The 15113-nt window shown below is 40.7% G+C and overlaps 1 protein-coding gene across 8 annotated transcripts in view; it reads right to left on the bottom strand.

Moving 5' to 3' along the window:
- Positions 1-2394: 2394 nt before the first annotated feature.
- The window catches only part of LOC111869376 (optomotor-blind protein), a 276854-nt gene continuing 264135 nt past the window's right edge, over positions 2395-15113 (bottom strand). For 6 of the 8 annotated variants that reach the window (XM_033753400.1, XM_023860866.2, XM_033753401.1 and 3 more), the window contains 2 exons: positions 6125-6366; positions 2395-5165 (listed from right to left, as the gene is read on the bottom strand). In XM_033753400.1, coding sequence (XP_033609291.1) covers positions 4132-5165; positions 6125-6366 — 1276 coding nt within the window. In that variant the 3' untranslated portion in view covers positions 2395-4131. The remainder of the gene's footprint in view (positions 5166-6124; positions 6367-15113) is intronic. The other 2 variants (XM_033753402.1, XM_023860868.2) reach the window with 2 other exon arrangements.

Raw genomic sequence — 15113 nt, 5'->3', positions numbered from 1 at the left:
AGTTATTTATTTCACAATAGATGGATATTAGTCTAGAAATTTCATCTCATACTTTTATTGCTAATGGTTTTCTTTAAAGAACTTCAAAATGAAAGAAGCCTTAATTATTGTAAAAGGATGAACAAAGTAGGAAATTAGTTCTGATTTTTGTAGGATTATGAATGACTTGTCATTCCTTTGCTTGATCTTATCTTCTACTGTGGAGGTGTTTATTGCAACTGTACAAATATGTATTTAGTTCATTTTAGAATATGTTTATTGTTGCAGTTCCCTAACATATTTTGTTTAGTGACTGAACATTGACTTTCAGTATAGACAAATATGTAAGAATAGGCAGACTTTTCTTCTAATTGTACTCTTTAATGACAGGAAGAAAATCACAAACTGAGACACCGGGAAGTTTGGGTAATTGTGGATTTTGTATCTGTGTGGGTAAATAATTCTATTTCAGTTACTTTCCCTGTGACTCGCTAAGGCAACAGCGGGATCTATGCCACGCACAAATTCACGTCCATAGTGCCCAATGTCCAGAATCAATGCATAGGCTTCAGTCCGTTCCCTTGTCGCTATGTCTTTGTATCAAATCCACCAAAATTTAGATGTCTTAATGTTTTGTGAGAACTTGCTCTCTGACAAATCACACAAATCAATCTTATCATTCTGTTCTACAATAATTAAAAAAAAATACATTTTTTGCAGCCAATATGCATTGAATCACACTTACACTTATGTTTTATGGAATAAATATAAAATAACCACAAAGCATAACATGAAGAATGCCGTCTTCTGGGATATTGCGTCTTGTAGATAATGTGTAAACCGATGTTTCGGAAGAACATATCGCCTCCATCCTCTGGGTAGAAAAATCTGCAAGTGAAGAAGAAACGTGAGCAGGTGGCTGCAGATGGAGACTATACCTTCATCCGAAACGTCGGTTTACACAATATCTACACGACGCCATATCTCAAAAGATGGCATTCTTCATAGTCACCGCCGTGAAGACCTCAAATCTTGCACAAAGCATAACAATTTATTACTTTCCGTATTTGAAAGAATTCGCTGGTTTTACAATAGAAAATTTGGCCTAAAGTTGTATAATAATATCAGATATTTAATCCAAAGTTTCTTTAAAATAATATACAGTCGCATCACGGTGGCAAACTAGGAAGATATGTTATAGTAACTTCCAATTTTGAGTCTACATTTAGGCTATTTCCGGTGACGCACTGCGCATGATCTGTGTAAAATTTCTTAAAGATCTGAAGTGGGCATAAGACTAATGTTACAACTCAAACAGAATCCTCCCAACTGAATTCGCCTGTGCCTTCATGATGACTTTAATGTTCAGATGAATCACAAATAAGGTACAAATCTGTACCGTGGCAATGTTACCTCATTCGGCAGGAACAGTGCTGCCGTCATTCAAGACCCAAAGATCAGAAAATGAGTTAGGAAAAAGAGCATTTGTGGTTTATCAGATCTTCCTACTAATAGCAATAATTAGTGCAAAGTGGATTTCAAATGACTGTTGACTAAAAATCGGTGTGTGAGTGTGTGTCTTGTTTTCATGTACATTACTATTTATACAAACAGATACAAGTTGACGTACTGTTTGTTGCTGATGAATACAGTTAGTTTTACAAAGAAATATTCTTAATCTCTGTTCTAGGTACTTTGGCTACCACAGCAAGTGAGATGTCCAGTATATAGGAACAGAGTTTTGTAATTTATCATATTTTATCAAAGATTTGTCTTGGTGTTTGGATATTAAGATAGAAAACTGTTCAACGTTTTGCAGAATTTTACTCAGCTCTAAGGTACAGTTCCAACCAAATGACTTACAACGTGCAATGAAAAAATATAATTTTATGACTAAATATTTCTATCAGTTTGTATGATATATTCTAATTATCAAAAAGATGACGTGGAACTGTCATATTGAAGTAATTAGCCTCGATACACATTGTTCAGTTCCTTAAGCATTTAAATATCTAAGAAATGAAGAATATGAAGAGTAATTTATATTAATTTCTGTTTAATACATTTTTAATTTACAATATATTTACTGTAAAAAAGAACACTACTTCTGTTTCATTATAAAATTGATAATATATATCGAACACCTTCACAAAGAAAGGAACTGTAAGCTTCAGGTATAATTGTAGTGAAGTGGAAGATTTACTCACGACACTGTTAATGATTGTCAACTTACAACTGTGCTTGAAAGTGAAGTGTATACGAAAGAAGAAAGCAGTCTTCTGGGATTTGGCACCGTGTATATGTGGTGTTAACCGACCGTTCTCACGGTCTTGTCGCTTGCAGATTTCTTATACTTTTTCTTCTACCCTGAAGATGGAGGCGATACGTTCCTCCGAAACGTCGGTTAACACCACATATACACGGTGCCAAATCCCAGAAGACTGCTTTCTTCATAGTCACCGCCGTGAAAGCCTCAAATCTTACATGGATACGAAAGGTTGAAGGGAATTGAATTCAGATGCGATAATTGCCTGCTACGCTTTCCCGTTATACCAGACACTTAACAAAGAAAACTGCTCATCATACGTCACTACTAGCTAGCCAAACCCACTGACAGGCATGTGTAAGGTAAAAAAGGGTTCGCAGGCCACTAGGGCACTAACGAAGGCAGCTGCTGTGTTTTTGTTTGTAATTCAAATGATACTTCAGTTAATTAAAGCAGGAAAAATTAGAAAACATGTGTCTTCTGCATGTCAGTGAAGAAAACGGTAATACTGCCCTTCATGCTTCGCGTAGTCACAAAGAATCATGGTGTTGGATACTGTAGTAGAACAGAAATTGTTTAGTGGATACGAGAACTATGTATAATTTTTCAGAGCTTAGGATTTCACAGCTTTGAATTTGAAGAGCAAGATCTTATGGTTGTAACTTTCAGGGTCGAGGAATGAGGCAAGCAAGAAAACAAGTTATGTAACTCCCTTTCCAGTGGTAGGTTTAACTTCTGATTTTAACACAACAACCTCGAACAAATGTCGGAGAATTTCATGTGAAGACTACCATTTGATCATAAGTCATTTACATCGGCATATCATAAACATAATGATGTAATATATTTAAAACTCGCTATATAGCTAATTGGTCAAACAAATTGTAAACAACTGGAAATTATAGCTCGTATTTTGCTTTGTTGTTTATTACATAACGCTGTTGTAAACTCATAAAATAAGTCCATAGTTTCTAGTAAATGGATAATAATTTATACTAGAAAGGATATGGAAGGAAGTGGTCATGGCCTAATTTAATGTACTAATCGAAAATTTTTATGGGAAGACCCAGAAAACCACGAAAGACCTCAATAATAATGGCTCATGTCCAAGTCGAGATTGGAACCAAAATTTCATGTATCTTTCCAGAAGTATGATGATTACAAAGTTGTTAAATTTTAATAGGATTCATAACTTAAAATAATCGATACATTTGATTAGGCCGTTATGAGTAGAACTCTAAAATAAAAAAATACTTTCATGGTTCATGAAGACATGCAGACATATAGGGGTGGATGACTGAACAGATATCGTGCAAAATTTCTCACCGTATATCATATTAATCTTTTGGTCGAACTGTACCCCATAGCATAAAATTTGTCACTTCTAATTGCAGAAGTATTATTTCCTTTTTTTACATTTTAAACTTATATCTGTATTAATGTTCTATACACATAACGCACAGGGGGATAGCATATAAGCAGAGTTTGGACATAAGTGACTTACGAAACAAAACACAGTCTGTGTTATATAAACAAACATACTCTTTGGTATAAATAAAAACTGAACAGCGCGTACTTTTACACATAATCCAATCTATAGTACATAATTTATAATATTTTATTTCTTATTTTTTAAATTTTGTTTTTCTTATATATACAGACATTACTTACTGTATCTAGTGTTTAGTTCACACTCGACACTCGATTGTTTCATGTGCTGCACTTTCTCAAAATGGCGGCGATGTTAACCATCTAGAAGTGAGTGACACAGTACTTTTAATTTTATTTTAAGAAAAGTAAGAAGAGAAAGGCAGAGGAGGGAGGATTATGGCATCATATCAGCTTTCTCATCGTCCAAGGAGTACTGCTCCCCCCTCCAACTCCCCTCATTTTATGTCGTCACTACACTTTGTCGGTGATGTCACATGCTCACTGTTACTGTTCGGTTTTACTTCTAACCCGTTCACCATTTTCTCAATACTCTTTAGTTCACTTGCTGTTGTAGAACTACTCCCTGTTGGAGGTGTAGAATTCGCTACAGTGGGTGTCACATCACCTGAAGATGGCGGCGATCTCGACAGTGGTGGGGGTGGTGGAGACGTAACGGATGGCTTGTTCCCAGAAGGTGTGGGACTACTGCTCAAACTTCTGCTGCCAGCATTGGGCAAGATGGCGTTGCTATGACTGTTGTGTAATGAGCCTGGGGTCACAGTCTCGAATGCAGATCCTAGAGGCGACCCGCCTAGAGAGTTAGACGTGGGGGGGACAACAGGTAGGGTATAAGGCGTAAACCGGTGGACCCCTGCCTTCAGCTGGTGGTGCAGTGCCCCTGTGGGGGACCCTGAAGCAGTGATGTGGTGTGGGTGGTGGGCGTGTGTCAGGCCCGCAGCTGTGTACGCCGCTGCATGGCCAAACAGTGCGGGGTGCTGAGCCGCCAATGCAAGCTGTGCATTGAACAGTAAGCTAGGGTTCATACCAGGACCTCCGTGTCCTGCCGCTGCTCCTGTGAACAAGGACAGAGGAGGTCCTGGTGCTAGAAGAGGGTGTCCTCCTGAGGCACCAGGGTAGAACCCGTGGGGGTACAAATATGGCAGTATATGTGGAGGGGGGTGAATTGGTGGACCGACCGAGATATTCGGTGAGGGGTAGTCACTGGATGTAGAGTGATGTTGGCCGGAGGGACCAGCAGTAGAGCTAAGGGTGTCCTTGAGTCCTGGCGATGCACTGGCGGAGGGTCTGAAGGCTGTCGTGGAGGTGCTGCCAGCCCCTACAGACTCCGAACAACTGCTATTGTCACTGTTGGCATCCCTCTCGCTGTCTTCCTGTGGCTGCGTCCCTTGTAGTCGACGCCGCATTGCTTCCTCTGCAGCCAGAGGGTCAGAGCTTGCAGCTGCGGCCGCTGCAGACAAAGAAAACCATGCTAAGAGACGCAGGCGTCCGGTTAGGACACCCGCCCTTGTTTGATAGTTACGAATGTGAAATATAGTGTTCATACTCCAGTGCAAGAATTGCTCCCGATCTGAAAACTTTCCCAGAAATAAAAAACACAGAAACCTTTTTAATTCCTATTTTACATAAATAAATCTGCTTTAAATAACACGCAGTGCTTGGCCAGATATATTCACATATTACTACAGCAACTAAGTAAAGCAAAAATTCGGTTTTCATTTAATTTCTTTGAACTTGCAATTAATTCATTGTACTAGCAAAGAATACTAATATTATGGCCGTAAATAGATCGTTTTAAAATTGCCTAAAAGGGACAGGTTTCGGAGCCCCAACTAAACCATTATTGAAAGCCACGAAGCAGAACCTTTCCTCAGAAATTTATAATCACTCAGCTAGTCATAAAATGTCCTGCCTTTTATGTGGAGGTCTAATGTTTCATGCAAAGAAACCCGTCGTTGGACCCATCCTGAGCCGGTTCAGTTCAATCCATACACTCTCTCCAAATTTCTCTAAGGACTGATTTAAATTGTTTTATTGTTTTATCCTGCTTTTCCTCTCTTTATTCTTTGTTTTATTACTCGGCTTAGTCTTTGACACTGAAGATGGAAGCAGTATGTTCCTCTGAAAAATCGGCGACTTCCCTCGAGTGTACGACATTCAATTCCAGAAGGTAGGTTAGCTTGTCTTCTGATACATAAGCTCCTGAATCCTAAATAACATTTTACCTTCAATTTTTTCAACTGAACTATTTCATCTCTCTCACGTATGCTACACGATCTGTCAATCTTATTCTGGTTCAGTTGGTTCATGCTATTGGAGAACTCTTGTCGACAGCATTATAATTAGTGCGCATGTGCGACACTAAGTCATGCTGCATACCACACAATGTGATGTGTCCCTAGCCCCAGTAAGAAGCGCACAATTGTTCACCTGGATGGGGGTGGTGATGGTGGTGTGCGGAGAGGTGGTGTGGCAGATGAGGGTGCAAGGGAAGGTCCGACGTGCCCACCACGTCCAAAAGTTTCTCCTCGTCAGGGTCCCCGGCACGGTGATGGTGGTGCTGCGTGTCGGGAGGCACGGACGTGGGCCCCCTAGAGTGTTTGCTGCCCCCGTGGTGCTCTGCTAGGCGCTGTTCGTCCTGGTGCCTCTGAGCTGCCAACAGCGCCTGTCTTCTGTAACAAATGCAACCCGTCTTACACTTCGCAGATCACGGGTCATCTCACCAGATCTAATTTCTTCTAAGCTTAGATTATTTAATGATGCGAGACGAGCCGAGATAGGAACAGGTTACGGGCTGAAGGGCCGGGGTTCATTTCCCGGCTGGGGCAAGCAGTATTCAGACCGGTTCTAGGGCTCACCCCGCTTCTTACCCCTTAGGTACCGGGGTTCTTGCCCTGGGGATAAAGAGGCTGAGAAGTGATACTGAAAACTTACATCCATCTAGTGCCGAGGTCAAGAATGGTTGAGCTATATATCCAACCCCACCCCCACCCCACACACGCGTAGTGTTTGAATAATTAAGCACAGGGAAGACTTACCTTTTTAGCCTATTTTCCTTATTTTCAATAGAGTAAATGCAGACTTACTAGATGCCTTGTTTCCCGTGTAACCTCCCTCTGAATTCCTGAAAGACTCATATTTTTGCTAGGCAAGGACTCGGTAAATATTTTCCCGTGACAACAAATACACACGTTGAACACATCGTTTATTAGTTCTTCCCAGAACTTCTTGTTTATAAACTGCTGCTCTCATTGAACTTTCATTGAGATCAGTCACTGAAAAAAAAATATATAACGATAGGTTCAAAATAAGGACAGGTTCAAGATAGGGATGCTCGTCTACGTCATCACTTCCAGAGTGGCCCTGGCATACGTCTGGCCTGTTCGGCATTGTATATCTTAGGCTCTTTCCCGAGGGAGAAAGTTTCATCTAGTTCCGCCCTTAGAAACGCCCAGAGCTTTCGATTCCCCATACGTCTTCCAACGCGGTGCTTAAGCAACGCAAACTTTGCCTTTTCATGCATGTTCACATGATCGAAATGGTCAGTGTCGACTCGCTATATTGAGAATGTCATAAAATAAGATCATCATCATCATCATCATCATCACGAATCATCACTGACAACACGCGCTTCGTATTTTGATCTGTTCTGACTTTAAAAAACAAGAGACTTGTGTCAAACAAACAAAGACAAATCACTACCTAATTCCATTTTCATTGATTGCAATGATATAAAATGAAGGCATTAATTTCAAGCAGTGTCATGAGATATATTTTTTAATATTACATTCCTCTGAAGACTTACAAAATTGACAGTTTTCCCCGAACCCTGTGTAAATCCACTTTTATATTTTCCCGTTAAAGAAACAGTTGAAAGTTAAAATAGGGTACAGAAGAAATGCAGCCATGTTGGCATAACCACTTTAGCCCTCTAAGTTTTGCACTTGTGCTAAATATCGTTCTAAATGAACATCCAGGGGCAAAATACTATGAACCTACTTCACACAGAATTATCGGTAAACCAGGTTTTGTTATAAAAAGTGTGTTGCGTGGCAGATAAAGTCCAGTCTTTGTGCGCTGCACAAACGCCGTAATACATACACGCATATAGCAGCTCGCTTGAAGACAGCACTGATAAAGCCAACAACATCAAATTTTCGTCTTATCCGACTACGATGTTTTGCAGGCGTCTCCACTAAACTTATTTGCAATTCTCCTTTCCTTTCAAATTTACACTTAAATATTTTTTTATTACTACTACATTTAAAATTATGATTTTTTTTTTTCAAAATCGAAACCCATTCTAGCCATTAAACATAAGAAAAGAGTACCGCTGAGTTATGTGGTAGCTAAGCTACGGCCATGTCCTAAGTAATGCCAATTGGGGGTGCCGTTTCATTCGCCGCTAAAATATTTTGCGTCATGACACCTTGACCTGTAGTCCGCAAGCGAAATATACCGAACGAGCTACCGCCGTTTGTCAGCGAAGTTATGTAAACTTTTGCGGATAGAGGGGTGTGACGTGGTCAGCGCAACGGATCCACACGGCCGTTAATCTCTGTTTCCTAGACCGGATTTGTTAAAGAATTAATATATTTCTCTAGCTCTATATCTAAACATGCTGCAGAGGGTCGATTTTTGGCAGAGGAAATGGATTTTTCTGTACTCAGAAACGTCCAGAGCGGCACTGGGGCCCATCCAGCCACCTACTCAATGCTTACCGGGGGCTCCTTCCCATGAACTGACCACTCATCTCTATACTCGTATAGTGCCAAGGTCAAGAATGGTGCAGCAATACCTTCACTCACCACGCGTCTTTATGGCGTGGTTCTGAGTTCATTAACCACATGGAAACTTCCATTGTTTTACCTTAATTTAAAATATGTCTGTATGCTATAATTATTTAATAATTCTGTATTATCAGAATTGACAAATTCACTTTAAAGATGAAAGTGCATTGATGGATTTATTGGAATGTTAAGATCGTCAACGCTTTCGATAAAATCATATCTTTCTCACATACTTACATCACGCCACCATATACCTCGCACACTTACATCACCCCACCATATACCTCACATACTTACATCACCCCACCATATACCTCGCACACTTACATCACCCCACCATATACCTCACATACTTACATCACCCCACCATATACCTCACATACTTACATCACCCCACCATATACCTCGCATACTTACATCACCCCACCATATACCTCGCATACTTACAACACGCCACAATATACCTCACATACTTACATCACCCCACCATATACCTCACATACTTACATCACGCCACCATATACCTCGCATACTTACATCACCCCACCATATACCTCACATACTTACATCACCCCACCATATACCTCGCATACTTACATCACCCCACCATATACCTCGCATACTTACATCACCCCACCATATACCTCGCATACTTACATCACCCCACCATATACCTCACATACTTACAATACGCCACAATATACCTCACATACTCACATCACCCCACAATATACCTTACATACTTACAATACGCCACAATATACCTCACATTCTTACATAACCCCACCATATACCTCACATACTTACATCACGCCACCATATACCTCACATACTTACATCACCCCAACATATACCTCACATACTTACATCACCCACAATATACCTCACATACTTACATCACCCCACCATATACCTCACATACTTACAATACGCCACAATATACCTCACATACTTACATCACCCCACAATATACCTCACATATTTACATAACCCCACCATATACCTCACATTCTTAAATCACGCCACCATATACCTCACATACTTACAATACGCCACAATATACCTCACATTCTTACATAACCCCACCATATACCTCACATACTTACATCACGCCACCATATATCTCACATACTTACAATATACAATACGCTACAATATACCTCTCATATTTACAGAGCCACAGATACGATAAGTGGATAACAGCGAGGCGATGTACGAATTTTTAAAACTTCTGTCGTGGCTGATATGATATGAAACAAAATAAACCGTAAGTATAGAATTTCTATCTATCTAATCTATTTATGGTTCTACAGCCCTCGTGGACCTTGGAGACTTTTTCAGTTTCTTAATCTATACACAATAGTAGGACTCCTTGGACTGGGGGTTAGCCCGCCGTAAGGCGACTACCTACATACAAAAAACACGAACACAGAAGAAACGCACACAGATATCCATGCCACGAGTGGGATTCGAACCCACGATTGCAGTATTCGAGTGGGCGGAGATAGTTCCTGACTTAGACTCCGCGACCACTGCGACGGGCCGGTTTAAAATTAAATGCAAGAACATAATAACCGATCTTCCCTAGTGTCCTGAAGATATAGAATTTCAGCCCGAGTGCAGATTATCTTGATTTTCTTTAGTTCCTACAGTAAATTGTTACGATAAATCTTCGATAGGCCACTACCTAACACTTCCGAATTCCTCCTAAGTCGTCACTCATAATCATTTTTTTTCTTATTTAGAACCAAGAGCCAAAAACGAAGGCCATGTGTACAGTCAACACATCAGTGTTATAGACTGGCCTGCCTGCTGTTATAAAATGTAAAGGCGAGAATAAAACATTAAGCAAGGTTACACAGGTGGTAAAATTTTTTACTTGTAATGGCAAAAGCTGCATTTAGCAAGAAGAAGAATCTTTTAGCAGCAAATTGGACTTAAATTTGTGGAAGAAACTAGTGAAATGCTACATTTGGAGTATAGCTCTGTATGGGGCTGAAACATGGACACTTAGGGCAGTAGATCAGAAACATCTGGAAAGTTTCGAAATGTGGTGTTGGAGAAGGATGGAGAAGATCAGTTGAACCGATTATGTGAGAAATANTATCGAAGGAAAGATAGAGGGGCGGATAGAAGTGACAAGAAGACGAGGAAGAAGACGTAAGAAGATGCTGGATGACCTTGGGGACAGAGGAGGATACTGTCATTTGAAGGAGAAAGTTCTAGACCGCATTAAGTGGAGGAATTGTTTTGGAAGAGACTGTGGACTTGTCGTCTGACAGATTACTGATGATAATGAGTCTAGAGGTAAGCAGTTTGAGTCCCGGCAGGGAGACCTGAACGAGGTGTTCTTGGTTTTACTCAGTTCCTCCAGGCAAAAGTTGCTGAAATTCGTATATTACACAAGGATTCCCTCCTTCCACATTCTTTCCAATTCATTTTTCACTAATCATTCTACCATTCCACGCCATGCCTATAGTCTGAGCTACTGACAGCATAGGCCGCGCCATAACTCAAGCGGTTAGTCACTGGCTTCCCACCGCGGCGGCCAGGGTTCGATCCCGGATCTGGTCAAGTGGGATTTGTGGTGGACAAAGTGGCGCTTGGGCGGGTTTTCTCCGCTTACTTCGGTTTCCCCTATCAATCTTCATTCCCCCAAATTCTGCATCATCATAATCACCTGGGGCAGGCTACAATAGGCCAATCAGTGGCCGCCGTGCCGAGTGGACCCAGTTGGACTCCACCCCACACTAAGCGAATTACTGATAGCATCGTTAAATAGCCATAACTGAAGGAAAATTAGAAGACCGCTTTGTTCACGCGTTTCATAATGCATTTAACAGAAATAGAAGTAACAACGCCGACAACCTTGGAGGACTTCCTTCGTGAAGATAGTTATTTCTTTGTTGGGAAAAGCTAGATGTTACCAAAGCAGCAATTTTCACACCTACAATTACTGGAAGCGATAAAACAGCCCTCAACCACCTAATAATTATTGAAATTTATTTTCTCCTTTACCCTTCTTAGAGACCCTTATCCCGCCCGCGCATAACTAATGAAGGACAGGAGAACTGCACTTGCACCCAAAAGTCAAGAGGCGGCATGAAGTGAAGTGAGGCCGTGTACGAAACTCACGACATATTGCAGCACGTCCCAAATTTGGCCTCGGTCCCTTCATGTCTTACTGCAGATCAGCGTTTTATGTAACAGCGCTTCTGATACGTACACGTCCATATCAGTATTGGCCTGTGACAGTTGCTAGTAAGTTCTGATACTGTCAACTTTTTGAGAACCAACTACACGCATGCACTTGGTTTCTGACATTAAGGGACGAACATAGACTGAGGAAGTTTGAGAACAGGGCGCTGAGGAGAATATTTGGACCGAAGAGAGATGAAGTGACAGGAGGTTGGAGAAAACTGCATAATGAGGAGCTTCGTAACTTGTACGCTTCTCCAAATATAATTAGAATGATCAAGTGAAGGAGAATAAGGTGGGAAGGACATGTAGCACAAATGGGTGAGACGAGAAATGCGTGTTGGATATTGGTGGGAAAGCCAGAAGGAAAGAGACCACTAAGAAGACCAAATGGTAGGTGTATGGACAATATTAAAATGGATCTTAGAGACAGGATGGGATGATATGGATTGGATTGATATGGCTCAGGATAGGGACTGGTGGAGAGCTCTTGTTAACACGGTAATGAACCTTCGGGTTCCATAAAATGCTGGGAAGTTCTTTAGTAGCTGCAGATTTGGCTTCTCCTCAAGAAGGCTCAGCTCCTAAGTAAGTAACAACACGCATGCAAGAAAAATTCCTTTCTTCTATTGCGTAAGTCCGGGCTGAGAGCGCCATTCACCCTGAAAATCTGGCTCAGTCTTCACCCCAAAAGGGAAGGTATTCATGCTACAAGCACATTCAAAAGGCAGCATTCAGCAGTTAAGGATTCGTTCACGGCATTTCTTGTACTATATTTTTGTATACTTCTGAGGGCTTTTAAACTCGATTATGTCTTCATCATTCTTGGAAATCTTCGAATAGAATCTTAATTTGAGAAATTATAATGAAATTTTGCCGATTATAGCGGCCACGCGGTCTAAGTCGTGAACTTCCTTCGAACGCTGGGATTCCTGGTTCGAATCCCACTCAAGGCACGGATGTCTGTATGTGCCTTTATTCTGTGTTTGTGTTGCACCTTGTTTAGGTAGCGTTCTTACGGCTGGCTGATCACTCGTCCAGGGAGTCCTACCGACTGTGTAAAAAAGATTACGATAATGAAGGAGAGGCCAGGGCCCAACAAAGGGCTGTAGAGCTGCTGATGAATTAAAATAATGAAATTTTATCTTCAGACAATAGTAATTCAGTTAGACGTTTTTCGGTAATTGTACGTAGTTCTAAGAAACAGAGTCTTTATTTAGAAGTTATCTAATATCTGGTATTATGAGAATAAATAAATAAATTTCGCAATTCCATGTTAAGACTTAGCAGATGCTCGAAGGGAATAGGCAAACGAGTACTGTGGTAACGTCGCGAACATCTGCAGTGTGAAAAATGTACAGTAGTTGGGCATATAAAATATTATATGGTTGAAGTTAATGACCATGTCTAAAAATTCAATCCCAAACTTTTTGCTTGTTTCCTCCTTGTCGAAAGGTACCCGTAAGTCGAAGTCATGCTCTCCTAGGAAACGAGTCTGCCCAACCTTGGGTCCCACCCGGTTTCTACGTGTTTTCCCTCGAACAATTATTCATCATTTGTCTGTGGAGACAGACGAGAAAACTAGCTAAAGAAATGCGGTATCATCGAGTCCCTTGTTTTCGTCGAGATATTCTGATTACGAAGGGGCAGAACTGCTTTGTCAGTAAGGGCAGGGAGGGTGGTAAATGACGACAGTGACTCGGAACGCTGGAAGTATTGTACAAGAAAGAAGTGAGCTTGGAACGCAGCCAGGTAAAGATTGTGATGAGGGCGGAACTGAGATGTAGGGAAAAAGGGGTAGCTTCTAGGACAGGATGGCTAATTTAAGTTTTCTTTTCTTTCCTTTTCCCCCCACGTTTTGAGCTGAGAAGAGTTTGACTCAGCAGCATGTCATCTTTCGCTTGTGGGGTATCGATCGCTCGCAGTGGCGACTGTCATGCCATCTATGAACTATTTGTCACAAATATCGTGGTTTCATCGTGTTGTTTTCAAAGTATCATCTGGAACAGAAGTAATAATTTTTACTGAATAATTACAGAAATGAAACTTCTTTCATGGTAATTCGGCTATTTTACAATGCTCTACCAAGTAGTAAGGTTTTTCTAAGTCACACTGAATGAGATCCCAGGATCAAGAACATCTAACGCTACGGTACAGTGTCGTTGAGCGATGACATAGAAATTAAATGATTTTGTGGAACCTAATGACTCACATTCGTCTTCATATCCTAACACGAAAAAATTCTATCTTGGTCACCAATCACAGAATATTTCTCTAATAACAATTTGACTTTTATCACCCTACCTAGCTTTTAAATATGACGTTTTCCGTTGAAGTTATCAGACACAAAATTTTCATATATTTCTGACTTCCTCTGTGCTGGGTTGCAATCCAAACTACCATTTTCCTTCATTAAATTCCTATACAGTATTAGACAAATCCAACTGGCAATACGGGATTTTTCTCAGTGTATTAAACTATCCAGCCGATCGCAGTGGCCGCGTGGTCTAAGGTATGAACTGTCTTCGCTCGCACGAAAACTGGGATCGTGAGTTCGAACCCCACTCGATGCATGGATGTTTGTTTGTGTTTTATTTTATGTTTGTGTAGGTAGCGGCCTTGCGACGGGCTGGTCCACAGTCCAAGAAGTCCTACCGACTCTGTGTGGATTAAGAAACTGAAAAGTGGGCAAGGTCCAACAAAAGGACTATAGAACCATAGATAGATTAAGTTATCTGGTCATAAAATAGAAGAATGCAAAACTCGGCGATTTATCTGTATGTCTACTAAAGTCCTCGTGTAGCAGTATTTAAAGGGAAGTCCTGGAGCAACTGCTTTTTTTTTTCCTTCATCAATAAATCGCCCGTGTACTGGAGGAAAAACGTCCTTTCAATCAATTTTACACATAAATTTCTTAATTCTACCTTTTTATGTGCGAACAAACTTACAGATTAATTTAAAAATAAGGTTGAAAGAATTTCTATAATTTTACGTAAGAGTAATTACATTCTGCTGACGCTAAAAATAAGATAAAATAAGTCATATTCAAATCCTTGCAATGGATTTTCGTGCTTTTAATGTCGGGTCTGTATTTGACCTGAAAGTACTGTATTATTGCAGTGTAGTTTTCAACGCTGTTGCCATACGCAATATTCTGTTCTTAAGACAAGGAAGCCGTAGAAACAACATTATGTACCAACAAGGGAGAATTGAAATTCCCTACGAAGTCTCTCACCTCATTATACATGGACCAACTGTCCATCTAGATAGCAGTGGAGACAAGACAAAGAGAAATGGGGTGACAAAAAGGATCGTACCTCATCGCGGGGGCTGTTAATTTTAAGGGATGAAGCTGGGAGGAAGGATGAAGAATGAACGAGGAGAATAAAAAGCGTGTTCCAAGGGATGAGAAGCAGAGGGTAATGTAAACT

This window comes from Cryptotermes secundus, unplaced genomic scaffold, assembly GCF_002891405.2.
Source record: "Cryptotermes secundus unplaced genomic scaffold, Csec_1.0 scaffold584, whole genome shotgun sequence".
NCBI lineage: Eukaryota > Metazoa > Arthropoda > Insecta > Blattodea > Kalotermitidae > Cryptotermes > Cryptotermes secundus.
The sequence above is the reverse complement of the archived record's forward strand: the minus strand, read 5'-3'. Positions and strand labels throughout refer to the sequence as shown.